General features: G+C 47.7%; 4 protein-coding genes across 4 annotated transcripts; 2 read left to right on the forward strand and 2 right to left on the reverse strand.

Moving 5' to 3' along the window:
* Positions 1 to 213: 213 nt before the first annotated feature.
* Positions 214 to 1,958, reverse strand: BDV59DRAFT_177882 (D-isomer specific 2-hydroxyacid dehydrogenase family protein). The gene is made up of 4 exons (XM_073689679.1): positions 1,605 to 1,958; positions 1,418 to 1,484; positions 1,053 to 1,336; positions 214 to 986 (listed from the first exon to the last, which is right to left on the reverse strand). Exons 1-4 carry the CDS (start codon positions 1,789 to 1,791, stop codon positions 403 to 405), a joined length of 1,122 nt encoding a protein of 373 aa, XP_073548016.1. The 5' UTR covers positions 1,792 to 1,958; the 3' UTR covers positions 214 to 402.
* Positions 1,959 to 2,109: 151 nt separating this feature from the next.
* On the reverse strand, positions 2,110 to 2,991 carry BDV59DRAFT_177883 (glutathione S-transferase family protein). Its single transcript, XM_073689680.1, has one exon. It carries the CDS (start codon positions 2,942 to 2,944, stop codon positions 2,300 to 2,302), a length of 645 nt encoding a protein of 214 aa, XP_073548017.1. The 5' UTR covers positions 2,945 to 2,991; the 3' UTR covers positions 2,110 to 2,299.
* Positions 2,992 to 7,596: 4,605 nt separating this feature from the next.
* On the forward strand, positions 7,597 to 9,235 carry BDV59DRAFT_201845 (CFEM domain-containing protein; the record flags this gene model as incomplete). The annotated part of the gene is made up of 8 exons (XM_073693906.1): positions 7,597 to 7,686; positions 7,732 to 7,861; positions 7,918 to 8,102; positions 8,147 to 8,183; positions 8,234 to 8,304; positions 8,355 to 8,737; positions 8,790 to 8,857; positions 8,919 to 9,235. The coding sequence occupies 8 exons, from the start codon at positions 7,597 to 7,599 to the stop codon at positions 9,233 to 9,235; spliced, it is 1,281 nt and encodes a 426-aa protein (XP_073548018.1).
* Positions 9,236 to 13,051: 3,816 nt separating this feature from the next.
* Positions 13,052 to 14,579, forward strand: BDV59DRAFT_177885 (uncharacterized protein). The gene has a single exon (XM_073689681.1). It carries the CDS (start codon positions 13,632 to 13,634, stop codon positions 14,448 to 14,450), a length of 819 nt encoding a protein of 272 aa, XP_073548019.1. The 5' UTR covers positions 13,052 to 13,631; the 3' UTR covers positions 14,451 to 14,579.
* Positions 14,580 to 14,596: the final 17 nt, after the last annotated feature.

Genomic DNA, 14,596 nt, shown 5'->3' on the forward strand with positions numbered 1-14,596 from the left:
CGGGTGCAGGTGCCACTTGGTATGTTATATGTAGAATAAGGACAAGAAATACTATATACTAACTGCATCAAATGTTCAATAAAACGAGAGGTACGGTTGCTACAACCTCACGGCCGTAAATAAGATGGAACCTGGAGCGGTCTACCAGGCATATCTCCTAGAACAAAGACATTTGAATACGAAACAAAGGCCCAGGGTTAGTCAGTTTGGTTTCCCACGGTTTGGCGGAGCTGCATCCAATACGGATCAATTGGTCATCTTTCTCGACTGCCACAAGTTAACTGCCCGGGTCACGACTGTGAATGTAGTATGTGTAGACCAGTATATACATTAAAAGAAACTGTATATGTCAATATAAACAACATATATATCATGTTGCTCCCATGACCATGCAACTGGCTGCTAGTACCCTTTGCCACGCTTATATTCATTCAGCATTGGCTCTCCTCTCTCAATCCGCGCCAGGTTCTCTTTAAGAACGTCCAAAGCACGTGGGAAATATTCTTTGCCCAACGAGCTAACATGTGGGCTAATCTGCACATTCGGTGTGTCCCACAGGGGATGATCAGCAGGGAGAGGCTCAGGATCCGTGACATCGACGGCCGCCCCGCTCAATTCGCCTGATTGGAGGGACGCAATTAGTGCGTTTTGGTCGAGGACCTTCCCCCGGGCAATGTTAGTTAGGTAGGGCCGTGGGTGATGAGGGGGTACGTTTTCTGCAAGTACAGAAAGTTCTTCGGCGCCTATCATATGCGTAGTCTGTGGTGTAAGTGGGACCGCTACAACGAGATGATTCAACCCAAGTGAGAGGAAGGCGTGGATAGACGCTTTGTCGGTGCCATGATGCCAGGATACGGGGATAGTGCCGTCTTGGTCCCCCGTTCTAGGTACGATGTATCCATGATCTTGCCGCGACGATGGCGTAGGGCGTGGAGAGGCAGTGTAGGCATGAACAGTCATGCCTAGGGCTGAGGCGACACGGGCAACTGGTTTGGATAAGTTCGCTGCTTGTCTCTACAGACGCGATATACAGGTCACCACGATGCACTTACTCTGTCGCCCGATACTGCCGTATCCCAGAATACCCACTTTCTTGCCAACTTGATCCGACATTCCAGTCATGTAGTCCATCGGTGCACCCCACTCATGCTTCTTCTGGCTTTCATATGTACTGACAAATTTGCGTGACGCAACAAGCCAGTTCATCACTGTCCACTCGGCAATCGGCGGTCCGTGGATACCGGAGCTTGTAGTAACAGGAATATTGGTACTTCGTAGGATCGGATGATTCACAGAGTGATCTAGACCAGCAGAAATAAAGTGAACGAGTTTCATACTATAGCAGGTCAGTACAATTGCGCTGTACCGTGTGCTAGCTCGCGTTCGTTCACGGAAGCGGAGGACGGAGGCTGCGTACTTCTCGGCATCTTCGGGATTGGGTAGATTTGTAAAGGTTACAAGGAGAGTTGCTTTCTGGGCATATTCTGTACAACCAGCTTGTGATTAGCAATTGTCAAACTAACGCGGTAGGCAGAAAATCCTGCACCTCCGAGCTCAAACGTAACACTCTGCTGCCACCGATATAGGTTCCTGGGAGCACGTACCACCCGGAATCGTCGCACCCATAGGTAAAGTCACTGTCGATATCGTAGTATTCGGGAATTTTGAACGGATATCTGCCATCAATTCCTCTGGTAGGTCGCGAAAGAAGGCGATGAGGAGATGCTCCTTGGTGGGACCGGCACTACCCATGGTGTCTGTGATCTGGTACAGGCGATTTGTGATGGTCATGGGCGGAGCAGAAGATGACAGGAGGCGATTGAATGGAGTAATATCTGCCTGAGGAGATGTCGCAACTGAATTGGATATCTGGCGCAATTGACTCTCGAGCGGGGATTTTGCTTCCCTTATCACGAATTCCCCACCTTATTAATCCGCCCCGTCGGCCGAGGTTCTACTGTTCCAATATAGAACCAAGTCTAGCGTAAGCCTACGACATAATCTGCAACTCGTTAAGCTGGTTATTGACTTGATGGACCTCTAATTTTCTGGGCCGTTGATCTGCTAAGCTTGCCAGGGCTGAACATACTAAGCCTGAAGATGCTGAACCGTAATTGTGTTGACTGTCATTTACTGAGCAATATTGCTGCTTATGCCATATATTATCATCTGGTATGTTGTAGCTGATATATCTTTTGAAACCGACGTCAATAGAATGCTAGTATCTCGATTGCACTTTCGTCCAGCCATTGCTGAGCACTCACATTCCATAACAGGTCCGATATTTCCGCCCTAGCAATCAATCCACGACCCTAAGAGCCTCGTAACTAACCATCACATGCTCCCTAAACGTTGGCCTTTCAACAAGCGCTTCATAATACCTCTGCAGACAAGGACGCTCCTTCCTCTCAATCTCGATAGTAAAGTACCGAAAGAGCAAATGGCCGAACTGTACATCAGCAAGGGTAAGCACCTCTCCCGCCAGAAACGTCTGCCGCGATAGTTGCGCCTCTGCAATATCGAGAATGCGATCGAGCCGGGCGATGGCTTCACGGATAGCGGCATGGTTCTGCTTCGAAGGGGCTGTTCGGACGACCTGCCAGAATATGGGCACTGCGAATGCTTGTTCAAAAGTCACCTTGGCCCATTCCGCCCATTTGTCGATTTTCGCACGCGCCATGGGATCTTTGGGCCAGAACTCGTCGGACCCGTAGACGTGCGCCAGGTAACGAAGGATGGCGCCGCTTTCCCATAATGGTTCGCCGTCACCGTCGCGGAGTACGGGCACGGTACCGTTTGGATTCATTGCAAGGAACTCGGCCGTGTCGTTACCGCCGTATCGGTGGCCCACGTCGTGCCTCTTGTACGGGAGGTTGAGTTCGGCAATGCACCACATAATTGCTTGCACATTTGCTGAGTCTCGCCGACCCCATATTTCGAGCATGGTGAGCAATCTTTATCTGTGGTGGTCAAGGATGATTGATGTGCTGAGAAAGAGAAAGGAGGGCAGTGGTAGTTGGATTATATACCCCGCAGTTCCCGCCTACGGGATTGCGTGGCGTAGCGCAAAACTGTCAAATTGTCGATCTCAGGACTTTTTGTTATTGTTGGAGTCATACTTCAATATCACACCCCCTCCTGAATCCAGGAGTTTGGTTAGGTTCAAGTACAGAGAAAGAGTCCAAATGAGCTCCACTATAATAGAGGGCTTTCTCAGCGGCCTTCCAACATGTGACTGCGGAAAGCGCGTGAGAGTGTCCGTCAACGGTCAGCCATCTAGATCATTCGATTAACAAGAACACATCCATCCAGGGAGAGGGTTAAATACCGTTCATAACCGTCATCATCAGATTCCACGAGCACTCTAGCTGCCTCTCCATCGGGTAGAGTGCCCACGTAGAAATTTCCATCCTTCACATAAGCCACCTGTCCGTCGAAACTGATAGTTTGGAAGACAACACCCTAACATCAGTCTACGAGAGGTAATGTCAGCTCGGACACGCTCTAATATCTTATCGCCCCGGTTCTTTTCAAACACGGACCTGTCGTTTTTGGGTAGGTTTGTTGCCCAGAGGCCACAAGAAGCGTGAAAGGCTCATCAGGTTGGCCAGGAATAGCAACAACATATCTGTCCTGTCTTGAGACCACTAGAGGTCACTGTATTGGCCTGGACAGCCAGGGCCAGGGTAGCCCAGACGCCGAGGGCAGAAGTGATGGAGGTTTTGGTCATTGCAGAGGCAAGATAGTAGCTAAGAATACATGAGAAAGGTATATATTCAAGATGGATTATTCACTGCTGGAGAGGCGTATTTTGGCAGGATACATTTGATCTTTGTATAACTTTCTCCAACACATTTCTTCTCCACTATGGAATTTTCTCTGGGTAACAGCTCCCTTGACTTCACAGTTTTTTAATCATACTAAACAAGGTGTTGGTGTTGTGTAGATGGATATGTGGATATGTGGCTACTCAGTAGTGAAGGGCGGGGGTTCAGGTGGTCTAAGTATTTATCTCTTGCGCTGATGGCATTCTCATCATCATTCATGATGAGGTGCGAAGGAATATCCCATAATACCACTAGAATGTAGGGATCCGTGGAATCAACGCTAAAAACACGCCAAAATACATTTATAAGATTTTATAACATCTGCTATAATATGTTAGATGATCTTCTATGGTTTTAACAGGCTATTTAAAACTAACAGAGATAGATAGAAACATGCGTAGGATGGTTTACCATACTATGTTGAGAGTTATAAATTTATAAAGTAAATCTATAAATGCCTAGTGCGGAGAGTGCATGCACCTGCCAGGTTGTCTAAAGGCAGTGAGGCGTCACTTTTATATGTTTGACTATGAAAGCCCCCAATGGTAGAGATGACAGTTTATTGGCGAAGAAAAGATAGATTGGCGATGGCTAGAATCTAGTGTAAAAATCTTTCTGGGAGCTAAATACCGGTGGATTAAGCGCTTCCTGGCGGTATAATAACCCGAAGACTATGTTCTCTTCTTGACAGCTCGGCCACAGCAAGACAGTTCTCCAAGATTCTACGCAGATGACGGGGCTACTAGCTTTAAATTGGTCTGTCTATATCCCAGAAGCAGGAAGTGGTTGAGACATGTTTTCTCTATCCAGCCTATCAAACTGGAACATTCCATGCTAGATGATGCAAGACTTTGCAAATGCCGGAGTTCCCAAATCAACCAATTCTGCCTAGGGTATTATTCCAACTAGCACTAAACCCTAGGGGCAAGAACGTAGTTTTAAGTAGAGGAATCCTTGACCGGATAGGGAACGGCACGTGGCCTCTGTTTAAATGAGAAGGCGGCCTGTTTAAGCGGTCAGAAGGGGTGGGTCGGGTCCCTGTCCGGTCAATGATCTCAGAGTTCCTAAGAATCCTTAAGAGAATGCAAGATCATTTTATGCCTCTTAATAAATCACATTCTTCTTTACCGGAATGCTATTATAGAACAAATTGGACACTGATGTTTATTAACTTAGACATTCTTCTAAGATCTGCGGATGAATCTCGCATATTGAAATAAGGGATATTAAGCAGTGGGATAGTATTTTGAAGCAGAGACATTTGTCTTACAGTTGTGGTCCGCATTATCACGCTCTAGTTCGAGAGGTCAATTGTATTTATTTTCAATATGAAGCTTAGCTTGGATTGGTAGCCCATTCCAAATCCGACTTAAATCTGACTTCCTATAAATAATGGATGAATGTGAAATTTATAAAATTCTCAGCTTTATGGACGGATCGCTGTACACAGTAATACAGTGGAAAGTAATCACATATCTGATAATCTCTTGGACGACGAACTCCTTACTTCGAAGGTCGATGAGGATATTACCCAGTGAACTATTAGGTACTAATAGATAAAATCATGAAGAATGGAGCAGGGAAGTCTACAGCATATTTCTTTGAGCACCCCGGATTGTGGATGGATACTAACATATTTTAAACCCTCCATTCAAAAGCTCAACCTCCTAGGCCACAGGCGTAATTATAAATATTGCCATTCCCACAGGCAGAATAATGCACTTACAACACTCATCCCTCCAAGCAGTTCCACTAGCTCTTCTTACATTGTTGCGTCTGTACCTGCCCACGCCATAATGCAACTTTTCAAGGCTTACCTTCTTGTTACTGCCCTTGGGTTTGCAAGCGCAAATCAGCAGCCTCTCTCCAAAGCTGACGTTTTTTTGCCCCAAGTGTGTTGGTAAGTAAGAGCAGCAGAATCTTTGGCTTACCTGACCTAAGGAATCTGCAGGAAACAAATATACTGATCCTACTACTCAGGAGGATCAGTGTTGCCCCCTGAATACCTACTATCAACCGGCTACATGTACACAGGGTCGGGGTGCATTTAATATTAAGTGCCCTGCCGGTAATGGAGAAATTTACTTCGAATACAACTCTTCTTTAAAGATCAAGTGCAACTGAACTACAAATCAACCAGGAGATAGTAAGCCCTGGAGACATTATAACTATCCAATATATAAATACTGACCTGCATGGTTTTAGTCGATAAAAAGAGTGCCACCTCGGCGAAGGAATGCGCCAGTCGTTGTGCAAAGAACCCGAGATGCAGCAATGATGTTTATGCCCCGAATTACGGCAAGGCATGCTACCTTCATGTTAGTGTCAGCAGAAAGTAGAAGGCTGAAGAAAAAGGCTAACCTAATGTCATACAGACTAAGATTCTTAGAGGTAACTGGGGAAAGTCTCAGGACGGGTCTGTCTCATTTACTAGGATATAACATGTCGGTGCAGAGCACCTCAACCTGCCCAGTAGGCCTAGCGCCTCGCCGGGCAGGAGCTCGCCCATGTACATTTTGTATGGAGCTTCGCTCCTTCTAGGTAGTTAGAGAGAACTTCGATCCACCAGTTTGCCATCCACGTGTCCCAACATAACATGTTCTCGCATGCTGGGGTTCCAAGTTGATAGTTGTGAATTCAGATACTATTATCATTGAAACAGTCCAAAGCAACGTCGCACTAGATTGGGGTTACAAGACTTTTAAACCAAATAGTTAAAGGGACTATGTGAGCGCGCACTCATATTTGGGATATGGTAGGGTCTCCTGCATGCGCTAATTCCAACACAACATTAGTGGTAGATGCCCTAGATGAAATTTCGACTATTGACCACACCCAAGCCACACACCGGCCGGTTAGTAGTTGGGTGGATAACGACCGGCGAATTCCAGCTGTTGCATGTTTTAACATCCTTTTTGGCCGAGCCTGATACTCTAGAGTCACTTAAACATCTTCTCTTCCACATACGACCATAGGGTGTGGAGAACAGGGCTTCCCGTCCGCTCAGCCATACTTAAGCCACACGCCGGCCGGTTAGTAGTTGGGTGGGTGACCACCAGCGAATCCCGGCTGTTGTATGTTTTTGTATTGTTTTGTTATCTCAAATCCATAGCCACCGACAATGACGAGTCTGGTGCAAGAAGGCAACTGTTGGCCTTCTCGCTGGTGGATTTCGACTGTATCGGTTCAGCCCGAAGCAGCCATGTCAAAGTTTTTATATGTTGCCTGGATCATGCATATCATGCCTGATTGAGGTTACGCAACAAAAGTGGACCGGTGGAGTAGTTAGACGGTCCTCGTTGACAATTGACGGGACACACGCCCGATATGCCGGAGAACTTGCTGAAGCTGGAATGTTCTCTGCAACAGACTTTCTCTATAAGCTTTGCCGGTTGTTCGCATCACCAATAGTGGATGTCGATCGACGATCAAAGCCTCTGTGCTAGACCCACGCTATTCCATCCTACTGGCGCATCCACAGACGCACACGGATCGGTACGGGCTCAGCACGAGACTGCGAGTTACATGCGTCAAGGGGCCGATAGCACGGAATCCGGTCGAAGATCTCTACACCGAGCTAAGACCCAAGGAGACGGACGACAGCGTCCATTATGGAGAAAGGGGGGGCTCCGATTTGGTTCTACACATGAACCATTTGTTAATAATGCGACCATCCCCTACTCGGCTATAACTGATATATATACTTCATCTGTTCTTTTGAGAACCGACCCAGCTCAGCATCCTGAAAACCGGACCAGGTGGTGTCAGAATGCGCCTGCATCATGTCGTCTGTATCTTTATCTTCATGAGCTCCATCTGGACTGTGGCAGCGGAGTATCTGGGTTCTCCTTCATGCGCTGTATGCACCCAAACACCTTATCAACCAGTGTCTAACGTAAAATAGCTTGGCTGTCAGCAGGGTTTGATCAGGAGCACGGCGTGCTCCAGCACAGCATGTCTCTGTGCGGACGAGAACTACCAGGCGGCCCTTTCCAGCTGCATCGCAGCCAACTGCACGATGGAAGATGGGCTGCGTATGTCCCATGCTTTCATAAGGGAATTCAAACACATCATATCTAACAATAATCAGTGGCGAAATACGTAAACTCTCGCTCATGTGGCGTCCCTATTACCCAGCGCTATCCTGAAGCCGATGCCGGCACGATAATCCCGTTTTCCATCGCTACAATCCTTTTCATCCTTCGAATGGGAGCCAAAATAATGCGCCTTGGAGGAGGCTGGGGTTCGGACGACTACACTATAATTGCAGCATATGTGAGTCTCTCGTCCTAGGTTACCGGTGCCACTAACATCGACAGTCCCTGGCAGTTGTTGTCTTTTCGGTCAATATCTCAAGTATGCCCTATTTTTCGCCTCAGTCAGCGCACGCCTAACGAATATTCCAGTGATTCAGTACGGATTTGGAAAAAATGTATGGGATATCTACCCCCAGCAGAATATCACCAAAGCCTACAAAGTAGGTATACTGGCCTGTATCCAGTTGACTGACACTGACTGTCTTCCCAGCATTTCTATGCCTTTGTTCTGGCGTACAAAGCGTTGATGTCCCTTGCTAAGATTTCCGTCTGCCTCTTTCTCCTCCGAATCTTCCAGTCCACTGTCTTCCGCTGCACCGCATACGCTATGATTGGGATCAATTCCGCCATTGCCATCACTTGGATGCTTGTCGATAGTTTCCACTGTATTCCCGTACACCTCGCTTGGACCCAATGGCAGGGACTGGAACACGGCAAATGTGTTAACTTCACCGCCGCAACATTCGCGAACGGATTCGTCAATATTGTCGTCGACGCTGTCATGGTCGTAATGCCCATATACGAGGTTTCAAAGTTGAATCTATCTCGGCAGAAGAAGATAGGGGTGGTGCTTATGTTTGCGTCGGGGTTGATGTTGGTGTATTTCTTGATCGCTTTGCATTCTCTCTGCTGACGGCTGGCGTAGCTTAACAGTTGTTGGGATTGTCCGGGTTGTTGTCTTTTCGCAGAATAGTTCGAAGCAAAACCCAACATGTTTGTACCAATTTGGTGTTGTTTCTCTGCTTGAAAGGACGTGGCTAACAGGCGAATGCAGACGAAATGGAGGCCCTCAACCGGTGGTCTGTTATTGAGTGTCAGATTGCGATCATTTGTGCCTGTCTCCCGGCCTCTCGTGCGATGCTTATCCGATTCTTCCCCAGAATTCTTGGCGTTTCGACTGGCCAAGCCTCCACTGGACGTCCGCATCAGTACAAAACGCCCAGCGAAGCTGAACTAAGGTCGGGACCTCTGACCCATAAGAGCGGTATTTCGAAGACCGTGGCGTACTCGGTTGACTACGGAAGTAAATCGCAGCGGAGGGTTTCGAATGGATTTACTCGGCTGCCCGAGGTAGAGTCTGACAAAGGCTAGGCTTTGTCTTCTCCAATTCACGTTCATGCTTCGAAAATATGATGTGATGCTTGTCTAATGGTTTCTGATTCGTGTACTCTATAGTTGTTGATTATGCTACACCACTGCTCAGGTCTAAGTGTACGGCTAATGCGCCAGTTGTATACCCCGACATCGAGGTGCTAGTTCTTAATTTATTTCAGAGACAGTGACATGGTTTACAGCTTATTTCTGAGCTAAAGGCACGTTTAAAACACCTAGCAACACCGGGGAGGAATTTCGTGTAAGATATTACGGGCTATATGGTGCTTGGCAGTGGACTCTTAGTGCCTTAAAGTAATACAATGCAAGACTGAAAACACTAAACTGTTCAATACACTACTCGCAACTACAAAACCGAAGTCGAATCTGACTGACAATGATTCCAAGCAAATTACAGCTTCTTCATCGCACCCGTCATCCACTGTCATATATCTAGTGGAACTCATTCCCTCAACAACAAGTAAACTATAAATGAAATGGAAAGAACTATTTCTTCCAGCTGTAATGTCCCTCCGGCAGTCTCAACTGCAAAAGCGCGACTTGATGCCGCTCCAGTGGAAATCCTCTGTGAGATTTTGTCGTTTCTTCCAGCATCATCTCAAATTTTAGCTTAAGAGTCCCGAAAAAGAATTCAAACACATAGTAATCAGTCTGAGAGATGGGCATTACTCGCATTATCGGGTTTTAGGGTGGCCTGCTCGTTTTTGTTATACGCTAGTCACCCCACCTTCCTCATTGACTAAAAATAGAGCCTAATTGTACGACAACAATCCTATACTATCACATTTGCTACAAACTTTAGCCGAAAAATATGACAGTTCGATGCCTCTCAGAGACCGGATGATCTAATACAAGATCCGGAAGTACCAGCTCGAACAGAACCGACTGCAGGCTTTCAAATGAGTCAACCGGATCAGCACCGGCTCTAAACGGCGAGACTTTCACAAGCTGCGGACCTCGCCCTATTACAGACCGCTGCGTGATGCGTTTGATAATATCCTGCCTTTTCCGGCACTGCTCTATGACTTCAGCCTTGGAAGCCTCAGGCGAATCTTCCGCATGAAATGTCCCGAAGAGCTTACCACCTTTGTAATTCATATCAAGCATGCGTTAGGTTTGAAATTCTTCACTGGCTGGAAGTTATGAGCTTAATGAGAGTGATATCTGAGGCTGTTAATATGTTAAACACACTGCACTCAAGAATTCATGTCAGTTTCACCCAGTCAGCATTTCAGCCGTTACTAATGATGAGATAGAGTGAAAACAATTCTGAGTATTCAATGTTTTTCAATGACGCGAATCGGTTTGTCCTTCGAAGTATTCAAATTGCTAATACTGCCCCGCTCCAACTTTACGCCTCGGGGTTGGTATTCACGCCAACGTCAAGTTTGGTTCGGAAAATATTTGAAAAACACCGTTCGCCATGGATTAGTGCGCTACCACGAACGGATAAGTCATGTGGTGCGAACAGACAGACGCTAGAATGCCATTCAAACTCGGTTTTAGCCGTGGCCTTCTCGCCAGATGGTCGAAGTATCACCTCAGGCTCCGGCGATAAGACCTGTACGTCAGCATCGTTGAATGATTAATTGATTGATCAGGGCTTAATGGCCTTCTTATATAAATGTTCGGGGCGAAATCTCGACAATTCTAACCGTTTATAGCCATGTTGCTTATTGATAACATTAGGCACATCTTACAACCGTGGAAAAAGTGATTTTGGCGTTAGCTCCCCTATATAGTGGCCACTCTCATATTGAAGGACTACACACCCAGCCTAACAGCTTCCACACCGGCTCTTGACATACTAGGAACTAGCTCGACACAATTCCCTAATAGAACCAACAGATCATTTACCCACCAGCATCTCTGCTGCATGGAAAGAGAAGGGAATTCCGCTGGGGAAGCTACCCAAAATCTATGTGTATTGGCGAAGAGTCTGAAGTTCCATTCGTACGCAACCCTAGGCACTATTTATATATCTCATGTTTCTTCTTAGACGCACTGTAGCGTATTATGGATCTGAAGGGATATGCCCCCAGCATGTTCATGTTATTCCACACAAATTCCTACAACGAAATTTGACGCATGTTGGTCTCTAACAGTCATTTTATGATCTGATCGGGGAGAAATTAATATTCGGAGTAGTGTCATCTAGGCGAAATTTCTCCAAAGGCACCAAAAGTTGGGGGAGCTCATCTTCCCGTATTCCGAGAGCCAATTCTCATCCACTTCTGATTGCAACGGTCATCCTAATCCCAATAAAAAAAAAAAAGCAACTACTGTTGGTCATAAGATGTCTTCCTTTTAGGGCATGCCGCTTGTGCTATACTGTATGAGCCTGTATACAGGTCTTTCAGACATTGAGTACCCAAAATCGAAGGGAGAAAAAAATACAGCTGATTTTAAGGGCTTAAAAAGGCTTCGATTTGATAAGGGCAGAGAAAGGGTCCCTTCGATGAACTGATCCTATTAGTTAGCCTACCTTGTTACACTATATGCGATTATACTTTTAGGGGCTAGCTGTACTATTAGCATCACTGTCATTGTCTACATTACAAGCCACATCGTCATTGTGGACACGGCCACTTTCCCTTCCATCGTGTACCGGAGCTCGGAACCTTGGTTGCCGCATGTTTCTCAAGAAGTCCAATAAAGAGGCCCAATAAGTGCACTTGAATGTATAGTATATAGCACATCTGTAGGGAAAACGAGAGACAAAGATTTGCGGAAGGCTGACATGACGCAAATGTACTTCTCAAGGCAATGTGGTAGCGAAGGTATTAGTTATGTCGTGCTTGTGCTTATGCAAGACCACTGGCGGTAGAGCGACCAACGATCTTCCACCTGAATCACCCAAACATCGACATGATTGCTCCATAGCATGTAACTCTGTCACTACCAAATTACGCAGTAAACTGCCTTCACTCAGTCTCACAGAATACGCAGTACGGATGCTATGTCGATCAATAAGGGCACGGCTTTTCCCCTGAAGAAGCAGATCATGACGTGGGATTAGGAGCAAATCCGATGAAGCGACAGAAGTATGCAGGACAAGATCCACATGATAGAAACAAACTGTATTGTGGCATATTATGGCGTACGGAATATTAATCAAAAACTAGTCAGCCAGAGCTGATGAATGTTCAGCTGCAGAAGCATGAAACTGCCTCGCAAGCATCACCTACATTTCACCTTTCCCGACCATAATCTACGACGTTCGATTATTCGTGGATGGCCTGAACTTTGACCCAGCTGACGGGAAGACTACATTTGACGGCTTCAGATCCACGGTTCGCGCCAGTATCAGCCAAGCCCGCTTAGTGTACCTCGCGTCGGGTTCAGCCCGCCATCCCGTCCACGATCGGCATTTGGGATCGGAATCACGGATCTCAGTTCGTGCATACAGTTCTTCCTGATGACGCTATCAACTAGACTGCTTGTGAGCGGCAATACCTATGCATCCCAGAAAGAGGTATCTTTCTGTCTGATCCCGCCGTCAGGCGTTGGATCTCCCACGCACTTGAAAGAAATAAAGTACGAGAGAATACGGGGTGAGACGAGTCAAGCCCTCCACCTCTCGCCTGACCAAGTCGAATCTAGTCTGCAGGATGCACATCGCATTTTAGCAGCTTTCATCACGGCTAATTGACCCGAGAAGCGCATGTCTTCCTCCAATAATGATTCGATTAAGCCAACTCCATCCCTGATTCATTCTCTGGGCCCACCAGGAATGACACATTCCAAATCACCCTCTTGGGGAAACATGAATCTTAGCGTCCTGAGCATTGCACTTCACACATGGCTGTCTGTGGGTATTTGGCAGATTGGTGTGTGGGCCACCTCCACGCCAGGGTCTTGCTCCCTCCACGAGCCTTTGACCCATATCCGCTCATCCCGCTGATTCGTGATGGAGAGGTGGTGTCCGACTGCTGATCTCCCAACCGGCCAAACTGCGCAAGGTCCGGCTGTCTGGGCCCTTTCGTCAAGGTTCAAGTCCCCGATGAGCAACCAATGAGACCCTCACGAGCTGATGCGCATTCATATCTCTTCCCCGTCACGCACACCGTCCTGTCCGGCATCACTGCCCTTTGGAGAAATTTGTGGCACCTGTAGACGCCAGACTAACTGGATCCAGCTGACGGGACGTCAGGGAGCTGCAGCACGGGAAAAAAGAAAATACCAAACCCGTCCGTTCTAATAAAAAACTTTCCACCATGAGGGGAAGGAGGACAAACAAACCCTCGTAGAAATAGGGGGACCGTATTCCTTCTGCCTCGTCTCGTCTCTCTTCTCTCTGCATCTTCAATCCGGTTCATCTTGACCCCCAGCACTGAGGCTTCCCACCACACCCTAGTGCCCGTCGCCACCAAAGATGTCCAGCGAACCATACCGCAGAAGTCTAACGCGGCGAATCATAACCGCCCTCTTCAACCACTATGAGTACGATCCGACGCTGCCGCAGTTCGCTCCGCAAGGAGGCGTGCCACCGATGGCGGCCGGTGGAGACCCCGAAGTCAGAGCGAAGAGACAGACCATCGTGCGGACCGACGAGAGCACATTAATCCCACCGACAGACAAGCTGCTTGTCTTTCGTGCGTTGACCGGCATCGACAGCGTGCCGGCGCTAACAACGCTGCACCATCTCCGCCGCACAGCACCCAACGTCGGTATCTACACGCGTGTCGTCCGCGCCGAGCAATCCGCTGCCCAGAGGTACCGCTTCTTCAGCATCCTCATCAACACGTGTCTGGGGATTCAGATCGTCGTTGCAGCAGCCTTGACCGCTCTGGGCGCCGCGTCCGGCCCGCACTCCGCCGTCACGGCCTTCGGTGCTATCAACACCATCATGGCGGGCGTGCTGACCTACCTCAAGGGATCCGGGCTCCCAGACCGACTCAAGCATTATCAGAACGAATGGCGCAACATCCGCGAATACGTCGAGCAGCGGGAGCGGGAGCTGTGCTTGAACGGCTGTGATCTCGACGTCCAGGAGGAAATTCAGATAATCGAGCGTATGTACGAGGGCGTCAAGCGTGAAATCGAGGCTACAAAGAGCGGTGGCGAGAACCGCTACGCGGCGAACGATGGGTATAATCGTCGATCCTTTTTGCCGCCTGCGTCGCGTTCGACGCGAGATGCTCGTGATCACAGCCCGGTAACAATTCCGGAACGCTCGTTGGAAAAGCATTGATGTCAGGTCTTCTGAGTTGGAGGCTTCCTGCCTAATGCCTGTATTTTTCTAATATTGGTGTTCATCGGTCTGTGACCGCGTATGCATTGCTGGTGTTTGCAATCGATTATTCCTTGCCTTGCTCCTACACACTCATGTTAATAATG

Source organism: Aspergillus ambiguus, assembly GCF_047715705.1.
Source record: "Aspergillus ambiguus strain CBS 117.58 unplaced genomic scaffold BDV59scaffold_15, whole genome shotgun sequence".
NCBI lineage: Eukaryota > Fungi > Ascomycota > Eurotiomycetes > Eurotiales > Aspergillaceae > Aspergillus > Aspergillus ambiguus.

Bases quoted from the DNA above. Each gene is read 5' to 3' on its own strand.
- BDV59DRAFT_177885 (XM_073689681.1), top strand. From the start codon at position 13,632: ATGTCCAGCGAACCATACCGCAGAAGTCTAACGCGGCGAATCATAACC.
- BDV59DRAFT_177883 (XM_073689680.1), bottom strand. From the start codon at position 2,944: ATGCTCGAAATATGGGGTCGGCGAGACTCAGCAAATGTGCAAGCAATT.
- BDV59DRAFT_177882 (XM_073689679.1), bottom strand. From the start codon at position 1,791: ATGACCATCACAAATCGCCTGTACCAGATCACAGACACCATGGGTAGT. The intron at 1,485-1,604 runs GTACGTGCTCCC...CTGGTTGTACAG, and splicing joins GGGTGCGACGATTCCGGGTG to AATATGCCCAGAAAGCAACT. The intron at 987-1,052 runs GTAAGTGCATCG...TATCCAAACCAG, and splicing joins CGGCAGTATCGGGCGACAGA to TTGCCCGTGTCGCCTCAGCC.